This window comes from Melospiza georgiana, chromosome 8 (genome assembly GCF_028018845.1).
Source record: "Melospiza georgiana isolate bMelGeo1 chromosome 8, bMelGeo1.pri, whole genome shotgun sequence".
Classification (NCBI taxonomy): Eukaryota; Metazoa; Chordata; class Aves; order Passeriformes; family Passerellidae; genus Melospiza; species Melospiza georgiana.
Window position 1 is genome coordinate 26,023,054 of NC_080437.1, and position 21,436 is coordinate 26,044,489.

General features: G+C 46.6%; 1 protein-coding gene across 1 annotated transcript in view; it reads left to right on the forward strand.

The window, feature by feature from the left end:
* Positions 1-1,657: 1,657 nt before the first annotated feature.
* Positions 1,658-21,436, forward strand: part of SORCS3 (sortilin related VPS10 domain containing receptor 3) — a 267,197-nt gene continuing 247,418 nt past the window's right edge. Inside the window, exon 1 of the mRNA XM_058028863.1 lies at positions 1,658-2,629. Coding sequence (XP_057884846.1) covers positions 2,033-2,629 — 597 coding nt within the window. The 5' untranslated portion in view covers positions 1,658-2,032. The remainder of the gene's footprint in view (positions 2,630-21,436) is intronic.

Below are 21,436 nucleotides of genomic sequence, written 5' to 3' on the forward strand. Positions count from 1 at the left end.
CTGCTCCCACACAAATAAAATGTCATCTAAACATTTTGGCAGCACAGTACAAAAGGAGCCGATTCCAAGCCAGGAATACCATCCGTTGCGTTGGGAGTGGGAGATTCGCTTCCCCTACCCCCACCTCCCACTTTCCCTCTCTGCGTTGGGAATTGAGGCTAATAAGGGTCCGCGTTTGTGGGTACGGCCCCCGCCGCCTTCGCGAGGCTGTCAGCGCTGTTCTGTGCGCACCGGCTGCCACCCGGCCCCGCATCCCACTCCTGCAGGACAGCCCTTCAGCGACCGCTCCCCCCGTTCGCAACAGGCAGCGCTGTGTGCAGCCCCTCTTCCCTCCTCCGGCTCTCTGCTCGCTCCCCTGCGGCAGCCGGGCTGCACGGACCCCCCAGCCCGGGCCGGGCGCTCTGCAGCAGGCGCTGACCAAGAGCCGGGCAGCAGCCGGCCAGAAACCTCCCCGCTCCCCGGTGCGGGCAGTGCCAGCTCCGGTCCTGCCTCTGTCCCCCGCTCCCTGCCGGGCTGGGAGACCCGCGGTAGGCGGGAGAAAGTGCTGAGCCGCCTCCGCACCCGGCCTGGCAGTGGGGAGGGGGCAGACCGCGGGGAGAGCCGTGTAGTTGGTGGATCCGTCTTTGGACGGCAAAGAATGGCTGATGCGGGAAGTAGGAGGGTGGGACGATTAAAAAATCGCTAATTATCGACACTTTTCAAAGGGAGGAGGAGAACGGGAGAAGGTCGACCGTGGGTTTGATCCGAAGAGAAAGTGCCGACGTGTTGCTGCAATGAATCGGTCCGGAGGGACGTGGCACTGGCACAGATGGCGATGCCAAGGGTGACCCACAGGGACGCCCCGCAGCCGCCATTACTTACACCTTGTCCGGGGGCTGAAGCTGCAAAGGCTTCTTGAGCTTTGCCAGCAGAAAACAGGTGTCCTGGCCAGGGGAACTGCATCCGTGCGACGGGAGCGGGAGCGCTGCGCTGCCGTGACCTAAAGAAACATATCCCCCTCGCTCCTTCTCCCGACACAGTCCCGAGATGCTGCTGCAGGGAGCTGCCTGCAGACACTGCCCTTTCTTCGTTATTGGCCCCACACAAATCCTGCCAGTCTCCCTTGCTGGCCGGTGGCAAGGCTGCTGGGATTCCCACGCACACGCGCGAGTTCCCGCGGCCGGGAGGCTGCGCTTGGGACGGGCACATCTACACGCACGGAGCCGGCTCTGGAGGGATGCTGCTGGATGGCCGGGTCCGTGGGTGCGCTCTCACACACGGGAGGCACCCAAGAGCCGCTCATCCCAGCTGCGTTCCCTCGTGCCCCCGTACCCGTGGCTGGCATCCAGCCTTTGTGCGTACATGTACGCGCACACACACAGGGCGAGGAGCATCCACAGCGCTGTAAACACGAGTCTATGTACATATACATCAGGAGAAGCGGGGGAATGACGGCTGCTTTCTCTCGGCCAGGAGCACACATACCAAATCAGGAGAGAAGGCTGGGTGATGCTCCAGCTGATTCGGTGCAGCGCGGTGTCCCGCTCCCGCCCCCGGCCCCGCTCCCGGCCCCCGGCGGCGCGGCGCGGCGCGGCGGGTGACTCGGCGGTGTATTTCAGCGGCGGCGGCGGCTTGGCAAGGCTCGGGGCTCCTCCCCCCGTGTGGTGGTACCCTCTCACTTGATCAAATCCTTGAACGTGAACAGTTTCACTGAAAAGCACTTTTGAAAAAAAAATTATCCAGCAACAGTAAGGAACAGACTCCAACTACCGGGGAGAGTTTTTTTCCTTTCCCCCCCTTCTTTCCTTTTCCTTTTTTTTTTTTTTTTTTTTTTTTTTTTTTCCTGGTCATCGTCTCAGAGGCTGAGAAAGAGTCAAGAGAAAAGCGAAGAAGAGAAAGAAGAAGAGCCAGAGAAAGAGGCGCCTTTTGCAAATAATAAATATTATAATTAGAATCCGGCCCCTTTCTTCCTAAAAAAAAAAAAAAAAAGCCCTAAACGCAGCGCCTCTTCCCCCCCTCCCTCTGCAAGCCCCCCGACTCGCTCCGCAAAGGCATGGAGAAGGGGACCAACTGCTTTCCGACCTGCCACACCATTTTTCTCGCCTGGACATGGTTCTTACTTCTCTCTTGGTGTTGCACCGGCGCCGAAATAACTTGCAGATCCTGCTCATCTCCATCGCCCTCCTGGCCGTCCTCCTCGTCTCGCCTTAGGCAGGAGCAGCGACCGCCGCCGCCGCCGCGAGGATTACGGAGCTGGCCGGGCGGCCGAGCGCGGGGCTCGCTCGGGGCGGCGGCCGCCGCGGAGCCGGTGCCGGGCGCGGAGCCGGGGGGCCAAGCGGGGCCGCGGGGAGCGGCGCTCCGCGCGGCGGGGGCGGGAGGCGGCGCGCCCGGGAGCCGGGGCCCGGCGGCGCCGCGGACCCGCCGGAGCACCGAGGGGCGCCGGGCGCTGCCGGCCGGCGGCGTCCGGGCAGTGCCCGCGGCCGAGGGGCAGCGAGGCGGCCGCGCTCAGCCCCGCGGGCCCCCGGAGGATGGGAGAGCGGCGCGGCCGCGAGGGGCCGAGGAGCCGAGGCTGAGCAGCACCACCTTCGCGCTCACCGGGGATGCGGCTCACAACCAAGCCATGGTGCACTGGTCCGGACACAACAGCAGCGTGAGTACCGCCCCGCACACCCGAGCCGACCCCACCCGAGCCGCTCCGGTCCGGCAGCGCTTGGCGGGGAGGGAGCCGGGACAGCAGCGGGACGGGGCTGCGGGGAGGAGAGGGGCGCTGGGCGGGCTCCCTGCCCTTGTGGCCAGCGGGAGTGGGGCACGGAGCGATGTCCGCAGGAGAAAAGTTTTCCTGGGGAAAGGTGAAGGCGAGTGGGAGCACGGTTCTGCCCCCGCCCCCGGAGCCAGAGCCGCGATCCCGGGCAGCGCCCCGGAGGGCCGGGCCGGCCCCAGTGCTCTGCGCTGCGCTCCCGCGTGTCCCGTGTGCCGCTGCCCTGGGGACCCCCGCTCCCAGTCTCCCCGTATGTAATAAACATCGTGGCACGCTTCGCTGCCTCCCTGCCTGGCATGTGTGATGCACAGGGCTGGTGGAAAAGCCCTCCAGTGCCCCGCTGTGAGTGCTGGAGGCAAGAGAGATCCCATTAATTCATTAAGGAGCGGAAAGCCCCGCAGCACGTCAAGGAGCTTTGAGGGGAGGCACGTAGTGCGAGCCGAGTAGAAAGTTTGTAAAAAAATCCGTGTCATCTCAGGCCTTTTCCCCGAAGTCAATAATAACGAGTCTCGGAGGTGTCCCTGGAAGCCTGTGGGACTGTGTGTGTGCGTGTGTACAGGGCACGTCCCAAAAGCCCATACGTTGTGCCATGATAGTGCAGGACCCTCCCTCACGCCCGCTCTGCAACGCCCGGCAGGTGGCTGTGGACAAAACTTGAAGTTTCTTTTGACTTGGTATCAGAAATACCATTCCTACTCTCATGTAGTCTGGGAACAGATGTAATTTAAAGGACTCTGGGAAACCTTTATGTCTGATGACAATATTCCATTATTCTGATTATTATAGCTCGTCACTGCCTTGAAAATGCCTCTTTTATTGTTTTGCCACTATTGGAAATGAATATAAAGCAATTAACAGCATAAAGCAGATTGGTTGCATTTTCAGATACATTCTTCATGGAACTTACTAGCCATGAAAAAGCAAATTGTCTACCTACTTATCTATCTGTGTCTCTATCTGTGCATCAGCTATAGGTTCTAATGTGCAATTCAACTGGGTTTTTTTACTTGATTTTTTTTGTCTATTTATTGCTACTTAGGCAATAATTCTGACAGCAATGTAGATGTTACTTTGATTTAACCAATTTTTAAAGGCAGTTGTGTTTGCCAGACATGAATTTCACTCTCATTAAAGATGAAAGCACACACTGAAGAGAAAACAGCTGTATGGTATATTTCAACACTACACTTGTCTCTAGGACTATTTATTTTTAACATAAAATGCCATGTACTGAAGAAAACAACCTATATGCCCTCTCTTTTGTTTCATTTTGATGCTGAATCAAGGGGTGTTGAGTAAAAGAAGCTTAAATGCCTCCCCCATGCTTTCCCAGCACGGATTTCCAATAATTTTGAGTATTTCTGCTTAAAGTAGCAATGAAAACTCATTCTGTAGGCATTTGCAGGGGAAAGAAAGGTTATTTTTTTTCTAAAGCACAGCTCAGAAAGTGATTTTCACAAAATTCACTCTCCTCAGTTTCTTTCACAGAAACATGCTATTTAAATAACTAGATTCCTTCTTCTTTAAGTGACTGAGAAGGGTAATGAAAGAAAATATCTTGATTGTTCATGGCATGCCCATTAGGATTTTGCACCTCAGGATACCATGCATTGAAAGCTTCCAACTCAAAAGCACAAGCTAAAGCAAAAGACTGGTGTTTATTGCCAGGGTGGTGTTTGTAGGAAGGGGAAGCAAGAGTGAAAATAAATTCTAATGTTATCTTTTTGTGATTTTCCTAATACGAGGTCTAGCATTCTGAGTCTTTTTCTCTCCTGTCTTTTGCAGAAAACATACTGCATTTAGTAATTAATTGGATTTTTTTTTTACTGTGTAGAGGGAAAGTTATATGCTTGAACCTGGGTTCTTTCATTAATTAACAGATAAGGCTGAATCCAATACCTGTTTTTCTGCTGCAGCTCAGTTTTAACCTAATTGTGCTGTTGGTGTGTCCATGGCACAAGAACATGAAGCAATTTGCCCAAGGTCACTCAGGCAAACAGTGTGGCTTCTTTTGCCAGCCACATTGGTCCCCAGCCCCACATCACAAAACATAAATTTTCTTAGGTCACAGGAGATGTAAAGCAGCAGGAAAGTGTGTTGGAAATGGACAATAGATATTAACTCATGTCATGATTATGCCAGTTGACCTAGTAGAGTAGGTAGGATGTGTTTTTGTGTTATTGTATTCAGGGTCCCAACGCAGTAAAGAGGCAAACAGCTTGCTTTTACCAATTCTGTTACTTGAACAGACTTCAAAAGCTCAGTTTTTGTCACTTATGTGTTATTAAAAACATGATCAATCAAGTTTTGTGCATTAGTGGTGGGGTATTCCTGAAAACTGCATGGATTTGCAAAGAAGATCTGCAGACACTCCACAAAAGGGAGGTCTTTGCAGCTGCTTGTTACCTATAATGTTAAACCCCTCTGCTTCTTAATTATTTTTATTTTAAAAGCAAGTGTCTGTGAATCTACTATTCCCCTTTCTCACACTTCCCTGAAATCACAATTTAACTTACTAAAACATAATCCCTTCCAGGCAACAAACTTTTGTTTTCTGTATTTGCAGCTAGTGAGGTCAGGATTATGATAGAGGCAAAAAGCTGGTGAGATCAGGGAATTTGGGTTCTCTGCTTTGTCCTGCCCACAGGCTTTTTCTGTGACCTTAGGAAAGACAATTAACCTCTCTGGATCTCCTCTTCCATGTTAAACGAGGATAGTACTACTTAGCTACCACAAAGTGGTGGTGTGGAGCAGAATTCATTTCTGCTTTGTACAATATCTGAGGATCTTGAAGTGAAAATCGTTAAGAAAATACAAAAATGCTAGTCTGTGTAGAAGTGAGGTTTGTGTTCTCTATGTTCTTATGGAGGGCACTTGGTTTAATTCAGTGGGTCTGATATTGGGAAAAGCAGACTTCTATTTGGGCTTCAAGTATCAATCTGCCCTAATAGAAGCATTTATTGAGCAAGGTCATGAAGCTCTTGAGGGACCTTGGAGAGATCAGATAAAATGTTTTCTTGCCAAGGCTTTTCTAAATAAAGGAGAATTTTTAGTGAAAAATACTGTTATTCCCAAAAGATCTGTAAACCATTATTTTTCCAAAAGCATTCCTCTCTGAACACATATGCTGTGTACAAATTCAGTGAGCAGTTTTGAGTCTAGGCTTGTTTTCCCTCTCTAGATGTTTATGTTAGTGCATGAAATTTTTCCTTGTTCTGCTCATCAGATGCTCTCTCCAACCTCCTTGTGAAGATAATCTGATTCCTCCTATGATCTTTTCCTCCTTCCACTCTCCCTGATTTCTAGGATAAGGATGTGCAAAAAAAGGTAGCAGCACCTTTAATGCTCTTACAGTTTTAAATCTCGCTATCTCATTTCTTGATAGTAGGTTTTCCAAGAGATTCCAAGAAGCTACAGTGAATAAAACACAGTTACTAGGATTGCTCTCCTGGCGTGATCACTAGTGGAATGGGAAATGGGAACTCTTTTGTTACGTTTCAGAGCTGTCCCTCTGATGAAAGCAGCTGTTTATAGAAAGTACTTAATTTTGTCCATGCTTTTTCCGTGATGGAATTACCACAAATTCTGTGGCATTGTGGCTGGCATTGTTTTTTTTCCATATGAGAAGAAAAGATGCACATTTCTAGCTTTCTCTGGAAGGCATTTTCAATCCACTATCTGTGGAGATGCTGCAGCTATGATCACTGCATGCTTTAGCTATCCCATGTATATATGCTTATGCCTTTTTTAGTAACCAGAGGGCAAACTCCACAAAATCATTGAATATTAATGGTTGGAAGGAATCTTAAAGATGATCTAGTCCCAATCCCCATTGTCATGGACAGAGACATCTCCCAAATTCTGGCATAAATTCTCCCAAACTTCTGGAATAAAGATGAGAAATGCACTATAATGCCCCAGTAAGAGCAGGAGAGGGCATTTGTCTCAGGCATGTGTATATTGCAGGTTGCTGCAGCCAGACCAAGTTCCTCTATATCCTAGGGGCTGGATTTTTCATACTACATGAAAAATGTCAGCAATGCAATTTTTTTAATCTCATTGTAGTACAACAGTGCAGAAGATAAACCAGTGGAAGTCTGGTGTGCTTCAATGATGCAGCTGCTGCTTGTGCAAACCATGCAATTGCATGGATGCTTACAGTATGATCCAGGCCCTGAAAACTGGGAAAGTCAGGATGAGAGCTGGTCAGACACTGGACTGGGGTCTGGTTTTGTCTTGGCAGCCATGCTGCACTGTTTGTCCAGTTGGCCTGTGACTGTCATTTCTAGAGTTAATGTGGCTTCAAGATTCACTCCAATATGAGATGCCTTTGGGACAAGATAATAAAGAGGAGGCTAATAATGCTGCAGTAACTTACAGACATTGGAAGTAGAGTTAGAAGATGCAGCTTATCTTTTTGGTTGAAGAGGGATTAATATGTGTTAACAGCCTCAACATATGTCATACTGGACATTAGGAAAAGTTTCTTCTCAAAGGAAGTGCTGCAGCAAGGTACCAGAAGGTTTTTTGGGATTTTCAAGACTCATGTAAAGATGATCTGTTGGGAACCACTCTGCTCTGGATGGATTTTCTTTACCTCCTGCTACCACCGATCCTTTTTCTTTGCCCTGTCAAGCTCTGGGGGCTGGCAGTGACAAGCAGGTTGTGCAAGTTCTCCCAGTGAAGCCTGTCTCTTCCGGGAATGATTCCTCTGAATGCTGTTGGCAGGGTTCTGGTGTGATCTGCTAATGTACTGGTGGTTGGATGCTGAGACATTACTCACTCCCATGGAGCATTACAAGCTGGGGAGGCCAATGGGATCACTCTGTGCCAGGTAGTTTTTCATTAAGATGCCTTGCAATGCGGTGTGTGATGGGCACTATTTGCAATTCCAAATAAACTGCTATGCTTGGAAGGGAGGAAGGGAAATCTTTAGGCAGGCAAAGCTGTATTTAGTTATCAGCCACAGGCAACTGCTCCAAAAGTCCAGCTGGATTTCAGTCTAAAATGTTTACTCCTAGAATGCAAAAATGGTGAGAGAGCAACCACATTAATTGAGCTGCCTTTGGCAGATATTTTAATTTCTATTCTAGACTGTTTTGTTCTCAAATAGCTTTTGAGTATGCTATGGTCTTGTTGCCATTGAAGGTAGGCCAACTCTGGCAAAATGTCTTTATGCATTTATATTTTTCCTCTACCTTTATTAATGTAGCTTGCTACTAAAGTCCTTCTCCAGTACTTTGCCAATCCATTTTTAATTAATGTTTAAATAGAAGATTGGAAGTAAAAATGAAATCAGCATAGCAACTACTTTTGTGGTTGTGTTGAGTTAGTAGACCAGGGAGAAGGCATCTGGAAAATATTTTTTGTGTTGTTTCTCTGCAGACTGGTTTCATTGCAAAGTCAATTTGATGTTTGGACCTGGATACTGTTTGTGGATCTCAGGAAACTGGCAGGTTCCCTGGGCCGTTTCCCTGTCTGGCACAGCAAACTATTGATGTTCTTGTAGTTCCAAGCTCAGTAACAGAACTGCTCCTGTCTGAGGTGCCTATCAGCAGCTTCTCTATAGACCTCAGTACTCAGATTTTGCCATGATGCCCTAGGACGTGTGGCTAAGCTTTCAAGGTGGATTAAATGCAAATAGAAACAGCTGATGTGATTCTTTAATTATTTTTTTCATAATGGAAAACATTCATCCAATTAGATGATGAAGTCTTTTGAAAAGGGGTTTGAGCAGATAATTTATGTTAGGCAGGAGAGATTTTTCTCAAAAGGGAGGTGAGATGAAACAAATATTTTCTTGAAGGCAAGGCTGTAGGGAGATGAAACTTTCTGAGAGTTTCCAAATTTACAGCTGTGTTTGTAGTAGGGATTCTAGAAGACTTAGGAGACCAGTGTTGTCTAATGGGAAAAGCACAGGTTAAGGGCAAAGATCTTTGGTGTTACTTGCACTGAAGAATACTGGAAACCAGTCTTGCAAACAGTCAAGAATTGACTCAAGTCATACTGTAGTATCATGCTCCTTGAGCTCCCTGGATGTCTGTGGGTAGAACAGAGAGTAGTACATGCTTACACCAATCAGCACTCGCACACAATTCCAGATTCATTCCAGAATTGAGGGCCAGGCCTCATGGTTGGGGCTGCTTTGAGGACATTGCAGGGGACCTGTGAGTTGTGGAGTTAATGCTTGGGTTTGGTTGGGCTCTGGCCAAGGTTATCTTCCATTGAGAATCTGTGTTTGAAGGTGTCGAATCCAACCCGCCTCAGTTGAGACAGTAAATTAAATGACATATTCCTTGTGAAGCATTGAATTCTAAAATTGCAGAAATTCCCCAAAGCAGGAAAGTATTTGTTTGGATCCTCAGTTTAAATTGATACAAGATTGATCTAGGCTATTTTACTCTATTGGAGAATTCAACCTGAAGGATCCTAAAGCGGTGGAAAGTAAGATTGAGAAATGAATACAGAGGTGAGGAAACATGGAACAGTACAACAAGGAGACCTGTGGGTCCTTCACGTTTTCTGAATTACAGCCACAGGACTGTGGGCCCTTCACGTTTTCTGAATTACAGCCACAGGACTGTTTTCCTCTCTTGTGCACAGCCTTTCACTGTCCCTTGTTTGGCTGGGAGAGTTTGTTACTCTGTGGGAGTTTGACCCACACTGTAAGCCATGCTGGACACTGCTCTGGTGACACAGTTGGTGGAGCTCAGCAGGAATTTTAAGCTGGAATATCCCTTAGCTGAAATATACTTTGCTGCAGTTACGCCTTTGCATACAAGCTTCCTGGTTTGCTTAAACTCTGTGTAGGAATCCAAAGTAAACAATTTCCTAAAACCTAATTTCTTCTCATGTTCAGGGAGAGCTGCACCATTTTTATTAATATTTCCTGCATGCAAAAAGGAGAGCATGGAAGTTTCCTTTCCTTTCTTTATGGGGTATTATGAGACTGAGGCAACTGAAGAAAATTTGCTGCATGTTTGAGAATGTGTCTGTGTGGGTGTAAACATATTTGATAAATAATCTGCCATGGAAACTTTAGGGTCAATTTCCAGCCTTCATAACCAGTGGAGTCGCAGCATGCAATAAAAGTAAGAAAAGATGGATGCTGAGTGAACAAATCTCACTTTTGTTCCTCCCTGTCAGTGCTGAAGGAGACCTGATTGCTCTCCCACCGAAACGAGTGGCACAGCCCTGACACTGAGGCTGTCAAGGTGTTTTTTCCCCTTTTTATTCCAACATGCGACACGATCGCCAGGCATGCAGCTCTGCAGAGCACCACAGGGCCTGCGTGCCCCACATAGCGTCGGTTTTAATGAGCCCGGCGTGCTGCGGATGGGCCCCCGGGCGCAGGCCGAGGGAAGGGCGCGGGCTGCCGGCCTGAGGGAAGCGGCGCCGGGCGCTAGAGGGAGCGTGGGCCTCTGAGAAAGGGAGCGAACGCTGCCGGAGCCCGGACTGCGTGCGGGGAGGGCAGCGGCTGCTGAAATGTGGATATGGACACCCGCTCGGAGTCGCAAACTCTGGGAAACTCCCGCTGCCTGGGATTCCCTCTGCCAGAGACGAGAAGAGTCCTGCCAGGCACTCGGCCGTGGTGCAGCGTTCCGCCATCCCGTGCAGTGATGCTGGCTCTCTTTGCGCTGCCAGGCTTTCCCCTGAAGGTAGTTTTCCCTGTGCCAGGGTCTCTCATCTGCTCCGTCCCCTCCAGCCTGGATAGTGCTTGTGAATCCTCCGGCATGGCCCTGCAGCTGCCGGCGGCGCTGCTGCTGTGGGCGAGGCTGTGTTGGAACCGTGCAGCAGCGCGGCCGCTCCTGGCTGCACCTTACGCCTCTCCCGCTCCCCTGCCCTTGTTGTCCCCCCGCTCGGGGCGCTGCTGACAGAGCCACCTCCCGACCCATCTGCTCCCTCTCCGCTGGGAGGGCAGGAGAACCGGGCTCCTTCACTTCCCTCCCTGTGCCCGATCCGCAGAGGATGCGCTTGCCCTGACAGGTTCCTGCCACTTGGCACTCTAACTTTGTGACCAAGCTGAAGGGTGTTGCACAAATCTTAGGGTTTGTGTTCATCCTTTCTTTTCTTGTGGATGTGGAGGGATAGAAAGAATTGGAATTCTTACCAGCCAGTGCACTGTGGGACAAAGAAACTATTCCTGGGAAACATGGTTGCACATGGTTGCACTAGCTGATCTCTTTGGGACTTAAATGTATGTCTGGGATTTAATAAAAGCTAGGACTGAGCAGCTGTGAAAAAAAAAAAAAAAAAAAAAAAAAAGGTCATTTAAGGGCTGAAGAACTGGGATGCTGGAAGTCAGTCTGTTACATGGGTACTGCTGGTACATCTTCAGTGGTGCTGGTGGGTGGCTCCTGAAATGGGTTGAGCCTCTCCTGGGGATTTGGTAGAGGACCCCAATGAGGCATTAATGGAGCAGGTCTTGGTAGAGAGCTCTTGCTGACTTTCAGGCAGAGAGAAATGTATGGGTTGAGTTCAGATGTGCATCTTTGGGCACTGGAGGAGAGCAGGCTGTGCATGCAGGTTGTGTTTATGATTCGTGGTCTTGCCATTCTGCTTAAAATGTCTCGGATTCTCTATCCACAAGCAGGAGTTAACTCATATGAAGGGCTCTCACTGAGGCTTGAAATGGGTGGACATTTGCAAAAGCTGTTGTGTGGAAGAGAATGTGTAAAACATAATTATCTCACTCTTGCCAAAATACTTTAGGACCTCATGGGTGCAGGGGGGATGGAGTGGGAGCTTTAATTGGTTGTTAGCCTTTCCCTGCAGTTGGTGCCTGTTTGAAAAATCCCTCTCAGCTGTGATCAGTACCATGAGGTGCAGGCAGATTTGGCTGGTCTGTGGCCTTATTTGCCTCCATTAAAGAGTTGGGAGGTGAGATGGCTGTGTATATGGAGACATTTCTCTGTTCCAGTCTTCCTGTCCTTTACTGCCAAATCCTACCATTTTCATGCTTGCACAATGGCAGACATGACTGTACATAAAAATGTCTTTTGCTGCCTTCTTCAGCTGTGTATTCCAAAGGACATTGAAAGGAAGGTCAGTAGCATAACTTTTTTTCCTTTGTTTTTCTTTTTTTGAGGAAACTGAGGCATGCAAGAGAGGAGGGATATACTCTGGGCTATGATCAGTATTGATGGGCTTAATAATAAAGGATTTACCTTACTTCATTGCTACATCTTAGATGCTGTAGATATATATTTTTATAAGAAATTGCATGGAAGGAAAATAGGTGAGGAGTTAAGAGGGGAAAGAATGGGGCTCTCAATAATAGAAAGGTAGAACATGGTCAGCTAAAATCATTAACAGATGTTAATGTTAAAGTGTTGCAAAGTTCTGTCTCAAAGGGTTTTAAGATCAGCGTTGAATGTTGTTCCAATCCCTTTACCTGCTTGGCTTGACAGATCAAGCCATTTCAAATTGCAGCTCCTTTTGAGCTGGATGAGAATCAGCACGATGAGGCTGTGGGAGCAATGAATTTGGACTTTCACTGGAAATGCAGACAGGAGAGGCATCACATCTGTCTGATCAGGGGAGTGGGAGCTGACTCTGAGGTATGTGGATTGTTTGGAATACTCTAGGATGATAGCACATGTAGGTTTGCTTTCCTGTTTGTGCAATCTTAATGGCATAATGTGGAAGCATGTAAAGTTCAAGGGTCTTGTAAGCTTCTGTGGTCATTAAGGTGGCCTTCCCCTCCATGTTCCACTTCACAGCCAAAGGGGAAGGTCTTTGCCCAACACCAGGTGCAGGTGAAGTACTCCTGAATGAGACAGGGCAAATGAATTTTCCTTCTGCCCCCTTGGTGGGCCTGGTTGGGTTTCCTCATGGCAGTCTTCTGGCAGGTGAAGGGCTAGACCAGTGTGTGATGGATAATGTCCTTGTTCTGTCACCCACAGTGTCTTTCTATTTTTATTCCCAACCAGCAAAATGTCATTAGTTCTTGACTCTACAGTGGGAGTGTGGATGGGAGTGCAGATGGGTGTCTGGGGCTGGGGCCTGGCACTTGTGGACCGATACACCAGCTCTCTGAACTTGCACAAACCCTGTGTTTGCAGTGGGACAGGGGTTTGCTTCTGTCTGGCCAAAAGCCCCAGGGCAAGACACAGGACTGGTGAGCCTGCATGTGAAGAAGCACTGTCAGCTCCTGCTCACAGTGTGTGGTGGGAGAGGCAGATATGCATACCTGCCTACTGGGCTGTGAAAAACACATTTGTACCAGGCCTGAAATGAGGTTTGCCTGTGAGACAGTGATATTGCAAACCCATGGGATAGCCATGCAACTTGAGACAGCTGGTATTTGAGAAGAAAGAATCTTTGTTCAGGTATACTTTGGCAATATTTGGAGCAACACCAGGATTAAGCCCCATCCAGTGTCCATATCAGGTGTCACAGAGGTATAATAGAGATTGTTCAGCTGTCTGTGGTCCAACTTTAGGGGCAGCCGAGCCTTTACCTGAAGGGCTTTCAGAAGTGTGGATATGGAATAGAGCAGAACAAGATCTGGCCAGGACAGCCCACCAGCTTATGATTTCTGCTGAGTGATTTTGAGGCCTTACCAAGTAGCCATGCTGAACACTTTATCTGGTCTGTAAGAGCTGTCTGCTCTCTGAAGGACCAGAAATGAGCAAAATGCCTGGTCATTTTTGTTAAGCAACAGAAGTTTGCAGTCACTGAACTGTGTGCCCTCCCAGGACTCTTCTCTCTCTCGGTGTTTGCCATCATCTCTGTCACCATCCCTCACTCTGCTGCCTGTTTGGAGGGGTGAAGAGTGACACAAGGTGTACTTGGCTGAGCATTACAGATGTGCTGGAGAGCTCTCTGTGATTGATGCATCAGTCAGCTGGAGCCCTGCCAGTTATGAAAGTGGACACTGGGTGCCTTATGGTTCAGGCCAGATATTATTGTGGGGCCTGCTTCTTCACTCTGCTCAACTTAAAGGAATTCTGCACTTCTGTGACCTTTTATCCCCATTGAGCTCAGTTCAGATTGGTTCAAAGATTCCATAGTTATCCCTCCAGTGCTAGCTTACACATAGCATGGTCTGTTGATCCAAAGCAGAAATGGTTTCTTTTTCAAGGCACCTAAACCACAGCTACAGCATCAGCACTGAGGAGTCCTTAATTTTCTTAATTAAGTGCTCATGTTGGTTTTTGCTGTCCTGCCTGGAAACTCCATTCCTTTAATCAAAAGGCACAATTGCTGGTAGTGTAGCATTCTCAGTTTGCTTATACAGCATTTCTTTGTGGGCAGGTTCAATGTACCTGCCTTTCCCTTTAATTAATTTCAGATTATCTGCATTACTTGTTCCACCTCACATGCTGCAAGTAACAAAGCCTGCCTTTCTCAGTTGCACTGAGGTTTTGTTCTTATGGCTCTCAGCTTTCTCTGGCTTTTAAAAAATTATTTATTTGTGCTTCCTGTAGTTCTCCTGGAAACAGGCAATAAACTGGTTTGGGGAGATGGAAAAATGACTCACAGAAAGAGGAAATAGGCAGGTCTAACTCTGCAGAATGAGATCAAATGTTAGATGATAAAATATTGAATCATTTGAGAATGCTGTGTCTTCTGTAGAAGAGGAGATTCTCATTTTCTTTCCCAAAGACAAAGTTTAAGAGTCATGAAAGTCACTGCTTAGTGAATGCTGTTCTCAGACAGTATGAAATGAGCCAGAGTTCTCCTCGTGTGCTCATCCTGGAGGAGACAGGGGTGAGAGGCCATCGAACCTGTCAGAACACAGGAGTGAGTCAATATATGTGTGAAAGTGTTCTGTTTCACACCTCATGGGGAAACACGTTTTCTAATGCTGCACATTTTTCCCTGAGAGAATTTGCTGTAACATTTATTGCCCTTGGTACCAACCAGGTTTAACAAAACTAAGCCTGCTGTTACCTTTGTTTGTTCAAAATCAGCTGCATGGGAACACCTCAAAGTAGAATGGGAGGGAACAGAGTGGATCTTCCTGGGCTTTTTTACATCTTTTAAAGTCCCATTTTAATCACTATATTGTTTAAAAAAAATTGGTTTTGAAATGTAGGGGATGCTATGCCTACATTTATGTGTGTGTAAGGACATGTGACCTGATAACTACAGAACTTGTATATAAAGTATATAATTAGAAAAAACCTACATACCGTGTAGCCAGGGATGATTTGGGGCCATAGTCTGATTTTTCCTGCTTTTCCTCTGTTCCCTCTCTATGCCTCACTGTAACTTGTGGGCTCTGATGCTATTATATGGTACTGCAGGTCGCTTCCTCCTCTTTCCTTTGCTGTGGCCTTTGCACAGTGGCAGTGGCTTGGACAGGCTTTGGTAAGAGTGAGAGTGAAGGTTTTTCTGTGCCTGTCACAGCTGGGTTTGGAACCCTTACACACCAGGTTCCTTAGGCTGAGCATGGTTGTTGGTGTGCTGAATTTGGAAATTTGGAACTCTCCTAAAGCACGTGTCCTCCCGGGGTTCAGCTCTGCTCTGCTCTCATCTGCAGATCTCACTGATCATGAGATTGGAGGAAATGGTGGTAAGGTAGAAAAGAGCTGGCAGTTAGTTGGACTCTGTCCTTTCAATCTTTTCTGTCTTGAGCTGAAAGCATTTTTTTTTCTCTTTGGAAAAAAGTCCCAGTGGAGTTTTATGGTTTTAAGAGACAAGTAGAAAACTGTGTTTAATGATAAACATTTGGAACAGGAGAGGCTTTCTCCCTACCCAGAGAGGTATGTATGTACAGCACCTGGCACAAATTTTGTGTCTTTAAAGGATGATGTACATGACACAGAAGGCAGAACCTTGCCATTTGTTTTTGCCTGCATATATGGAATTTGAATTCCCTTAAGAGGAGGCAGCATGGGCATTCCCTGCCAGTTTGTTTCTACAGAACATAGATGATCAGTTGTGATGGGGCAGATGTGGCCTTTTCTGTTGTTTCTGACTAATTGACACCAGCCTCTGCCAGTCCCTGGGGTGGCACACTGGTCAGTTTTGTGCTTGCTTTCTCTCTCCTGAATATGGGGCCAGAAGGTGTTTTGCTCCTGTGATAGCCCCCTATGGTGAATTTTTCTTAACAGTGCTGGCTACAGGGATGCTGGTAGCTTTTTCAGGTTCATTCTTTATTTAAATTCTCTGCCTCCAGGGGCATGCTTGTGCCTGACTTGTCCTGATGCATTTTCCTTGGGCATCCTTCTGCTGTGGCAGCTCCTGCCCAGGGCACGGACAGAAAATGAACCTAAGAGATGGAATTAGCACCAGAGGAAAAAAAATCAGTCCCCTGAGCAAGGCATGCACAGCCACTGGGAACTTAAATAGTGTTTGGATGATGTACTGCTTTGTGCCTAAATCCTGCCGGGGGAGAGGGAGGAAAGTGATTATTCAAAGTCAGGGGATCTGACTCCCAGGAGTCTGGGACACGGTCAGTTCAGGTTAGACATGCCGCGGCTGAATGATACTTGGAGTTGTCTCAGACAAGAACTGGCCAGAGAAATGCTGTCAGGAGGCTTTTCTCCTTCTTGTTTAGGCTGAATGGGTCATTCTCACCTGTCAGGGTGCATAAATTAAATTGCCGTCCTGTGAGCTAAAGCTTTAGACCACTGACTAAATGGCCTGTCCTGCCATTAACTGAAGGAAGAGGAAGGATGTCAGTAAATTCAAATTAGCCTTTCAAGGAGTACTGTTCAGCCCATGTTAGTGTTCTGAAATCCACTCTGGTTTATGGTGATTTTATGCTGATGTTGAATCAAGCTCTACTGAGTGTGCTAGTGTGGGCAGGACCCAAATGTGAATAGTTCTGTGTGCAGCCTTAGCTTTGCCAGTGTGGGTCTTTTAAGTGTCTTTATGTACCTCCTTATAATTGTGCCCATGACTTTTTTTCCCCCTTGCCCCAATTTGTCTTGTATTTTCTTTTCTATTGTCCTGAACTTGGGACAGTGAAAATGACTTATCTGATTGTGGGGAACATGACTAAATCTGTGACTTAAGGAAGGAAGACTCAGGTACTGCTGTAGTGTGGCCAAGTCTCTTTCTCTTTTTCTTGCATTGATGAGAATCTTGGATGTTCAAGAGCACTAGCATATGCTTTAGCAATAAAAACAGTAATGGTAATTGTGTTAATTGCCTACCAGTGATTTGGACACTGGAGGGTGAGAATTGCCAAGCTGGAAATTGCCAAGTCTCTGTTCTTTTAGAATATTTAGAATAAAAATTTCAGTGTTAAACTGCATCCTAAGTGCTGTTGGCCTTGTTCTGGGAGAAGACAGGTATCCCTTCCTAGGGCACAGTGTCTCTCAAAGTCTTTTGTGCCGCTGTGGGCCCTCAGTCCACTGTTTCGCTAAATATCTTCCCTGGGTAAATGTTTTGAGACGTCACCAATACCTGCCCAGATGGAAGTTGGAGGGAGGGAACTGTTTGTAATAAGCTAGCAAACCAGACTTTTAAACATTGTGCTATGCTGTACCCATGAGCTGGGGTTGCCAGCCTCTTCTGTGCTTGTTTTAGAAACAGCTGCTATGAGGAAATTTTTTTTTTTTGGCTGGGTAGATAAAGAGTACACAGACTTGGCCAGACAGACCAAGTGCTGTGAGTGATCTCTTTGCCAGATTGGAAATGGTGTTCTGGATCTCTCACTTCTGCTTGGAGTAACTTGTCACTGGAACCCTTTGGTTTGTCTTTTGTTCACTCTCTTTAATAAAACTGCTGTGCTTGGTTTAAATCCTTCCTATTGCAATAAAACCTTGATAAGGACCTTAGCTTGATGAGGCAGGAGCTCCTGTCAGAGCAGCATGTTTTATTTTAAGGGCATATTTTTCATCTTCGTGATGCTGAGTAGGGCAACAGTAATACCTTCAAAGTCAATGCTGATACACTGATGAAATGTCAGTAAGATGAGAATTAGACCCACGTGCCTTCCCCTTCTCTGGCAGCTGGCAGGCTTGGACAGGATGGAATTTGAAAGCCTCTTCCATCTGCAAGACTGTGCTTGTACCTGTGTTTCATAACAGACAGCAACCAGGAGAGCATTAACACAGTGATAAATTACCAAGTGTCAGAAGCCATCAACCTGCCTGGTGAAGCAGAGGTGTCTCCTAGAGAGACACCAGGAGCAATCCAGGAATGCAGCCCTTCAGAAGTAGCTTTGAGTGATGATGAGGGCTTCACTTGCTAAGTTCCACCAGGCAGTGTCCAAACACCACATCAAACAAAAATGAAGCTTCTTTACTGCCTTGGTAGACGCCACCCTGGCTTGTGGTGTGGCATATTCTCTTCCTACTTCGCTTATAGCCAGAGCTCTGAATCAGTTTCACAATTCCATTGTTGGCTGTGACCTCTCTAGCCGTGCTGTGCTGGTCCTTCACTGGTCCTGGGTTCAGGTTCCCCTCTAGCTCAGGTCCTGCTGGCTTGTCTGACTGGGGCAGGAGTGCTTTATAGGGCCTTGATGAAAGCTGAGAGAAATATTCTGGGTTTTGGCTCAGGAGTTAAGGCTCCTTAGCACTTGAGGATGAATGACTTAAAGCACAAACAGGCAGTGCAGTAAAGGTGGTGTATTTATTAGAGCATGCTCCCATTAACTCTTCTCCTTGACAGGTTAAATATCTCTAGCTGTTCTTGTCCACTGTCATATAAGGTCTGACTCAAAGCCAGTGAATTCTTTGCATTTCTATTGACTTTAATGGGGTTTGGACATGTGCCCAGGATCATAGGATCAGATGTGCTGGACGAGACCGAAAGTCCATCTATTCCCAATGTCACACTGCTCTGTGGCACAGCTGTATCTGGCAGTGAATTGTATCTGGCACCTCTCTGGAATCAAGAATATGTAGTTCGGAGAGCTCTGTAAATAACTGACTGCTTGCCTTGCTGTTTTTGGGAGTGTGTAGGCTGGTTGGCAAAAGGGAAATAATTTGGGTTTAATGCCACCCATCACTACCCTGATTGGTCTCCCCAGGTTTTGACTTGGACCAAGCACTGACTTGCATTCTGGTTTAAAAAACACAAACAAAAACAACCAAAACCAACCAACAAAATAAAAAAACCACATCTCCCTAAATTTTAAGGAATTGTTGAAAGAATTTTTTTTAATGGAAAGGCGATATTTTTATTTTAAAAGATTAAAACAAAATATTTATTATGTAGTTATGAAAGCAAACTCAGTACAATTTAGAAGATACCAAACATGCTGCCCTTATTAAATTGCTATTTTACTGTAGAAAGTCGCACTTGAAGATACTGCTCCTGTGACTTTTCGTGCTATGCTGTCTTGGTATAAAGTCAGTGAAAAGAAGGTTGCAGGTTTATGTGCTCTTGTTGGAGGAAAGCAGTGAGTTCTGTGGGTAAAAATCGAGATTATGGTGTCTGATGCAGGACCTGCTTGTAAGGTCATGTTGTTTTGTGGTTAATTACAGGAATTACCTTGCTGACATCAGCTGGTAAGTCAGCAGGGTGGATACTCACACACTGTTCTGGAAGTGGCCAGAAAATTACAGTTTAGAGAGTTTTTTGGTTGTGTTTGTTAGTTTGTTGGGGGTTTTTTGGTTTGTTTTTTTCTTTTTGAAGACATTTTTAAACTGAAAGCTCCAAGCTGAAATACACATATGATTTTTGTTTGTTGTTTTTTAGTTTTGGTTGTCATTTATTTAATTTGTAATATGGGTTTCTTAACATATTTTTGCTAATGATAGCAGTTGATAGAAACTAAAATCAAACTCCCTCTTCTTCATCCTGATTTAGAAACTCATCAATTTATGGCTGGGTAGGTTGGGTGTGTTTGAGAATGGAGGGGGAGTTACACTTCAGATCTAAATTACTTGGTCTCATTTCTGAGATACAAGAAAAAACTATAGTGGGGGGGAAAGGTAGCATTTGCCTGCAGAAAGTTGGAACTGAAACGGAGTCATGAGTGCCTTAGGGAGCAATGGGGTAGAGCTTTCATGTAGGATGGACAAATATGTGGGAGCTCAACCTTCAGGCTTTATATCAACCCCTGACAAGTCGTTTCCCTCTGTGCCTCAGTTTTCCCACCTGTGAGAGGTCAAACTCGACCTTGTTTGCAGAGTCCTGGGGGAGGGGCTGGTGGGAAGCCCTGGATAAGCACTGTTATCTATAGCTATTGGCAGCTGAGGTCTGGACCAACGTGCCTTTCTTTCTCCTTCCCCCAGGGAATCAGATCCTGGCCACTGTTCAAGGCAGGCAGTAAATGCAAACAGTTCTACTGTATTTTTTCAGTCTTAATTTACTGGGGTGGCAAAAACAGCATAACAAAGTTGTGAAACCTGTGGCCTGTTTGAATGTGACCCTGTCTGTCTGCAGTGGGTTGCAGTCCAAGAGCTGCTGCGTAGATGTTCCAGTTGAATTCAATTTGTGGTTTGCTTTTTGAAACATAATTTCATTTCCAAGTGTAGAAAGTGTACAGAGCTGAGATTTGTCCTGCTGCTGGGAGGGGAGTCCTAGTCTGATTATTTAAAATGAATTAGTTCTGATGAAATATTTAGCCTTTAAACAACACATTTAATGCAGTGAATTGCATTTTATTTATTAATGGCTGTTGCAATGAGATTTGGAGAGAAATTCTGCTAAAACGCACTGTTGTGATACTGCCAAATATAGTAATGACTATAATATTTTGTTGAATTATTAATATCCACTGTGCCTACAGAGCTACATAAGCATCAGATTTCAAAATTGCTTTTATCTGAAGACTGATATTTCGCCATTGTTTTGCTTTTATTTTGGTGGTTTTTTTCAGACAGTTTCTAAAAAATAATTAAAATGATAAAAAGAAAGCAGGAAGGCCAGTCAGGTGTTGCCACTGTTGAACTCTTTTTTCATTATCAAAGCACCCCCAGGAAATGTGTCAAAGATTATTTCTTTCTGCCAGCGCCAGGTCTTTTTGAAAAGAGAGATTCTCTGCATGGAAAGCCTGCAGTGAAAAGGAAAGGTGTGCGTGGAAGGCAGGCACAGGGCTGAGGGCATCACTGCTGCTTTAGCAAAACAACCTCGTCCACTGCCACCTCCCCTGCTGCTGGGGGCTGCTCTGTACATCTCATCCATCCCTGAGCTTATTGACAGAGAAGGATAGGCAGAGCACTTTTAATCTCTGTGGACCAGATTTGCTGCCTCTAGGACAGACACTAATCTGTCAGAGCTTGGGCTTCCAGCCAGTGACTCTTCTCCAATCAACTTGTGGTGCTGGCCCCATGAATGATGGCAAATTCTGTCTGTGGGACCCCAGTGCTCACCTCAGGGGAAATGTGCCTTACTTGGTTCATTTCACAGGGTGTCCAGGATGTTCCTGGATGTTCCCTGCTCCTGGATGCTTGGCCTGATGTGAGAGTGTGATGGTTTGTCCATTGGTGTCCCCCAGCATTGCTGTGTCCCATGCCAAGGAACATTTTCAGACAAACTCAGACCTGGTTTAGAGGATTGGTAGCCCAAGAATGTTTGCTTTTGGCCCCTTGTCTTGGGGAGAAAGGAAATTCATCCAGATGGAGACAGACCCTGATGTTCCAAGTGGTCTCTGGACCAATAAATAGGCCTTAACTTGTCTTACTTTCTAATATGGGAATAAAAAATGAAGAGCAAGAGTGACATGAAGGTAAAGGTCTCTCTTGATCTGGTCTCTTGTTTTTCCACTGTTTCCTTTGAATTGAATACAAATTATCTGAAAGCTCCCTGGATTTTGTCTGGGGCCTGTAATACCAGTACAGGTGAAGA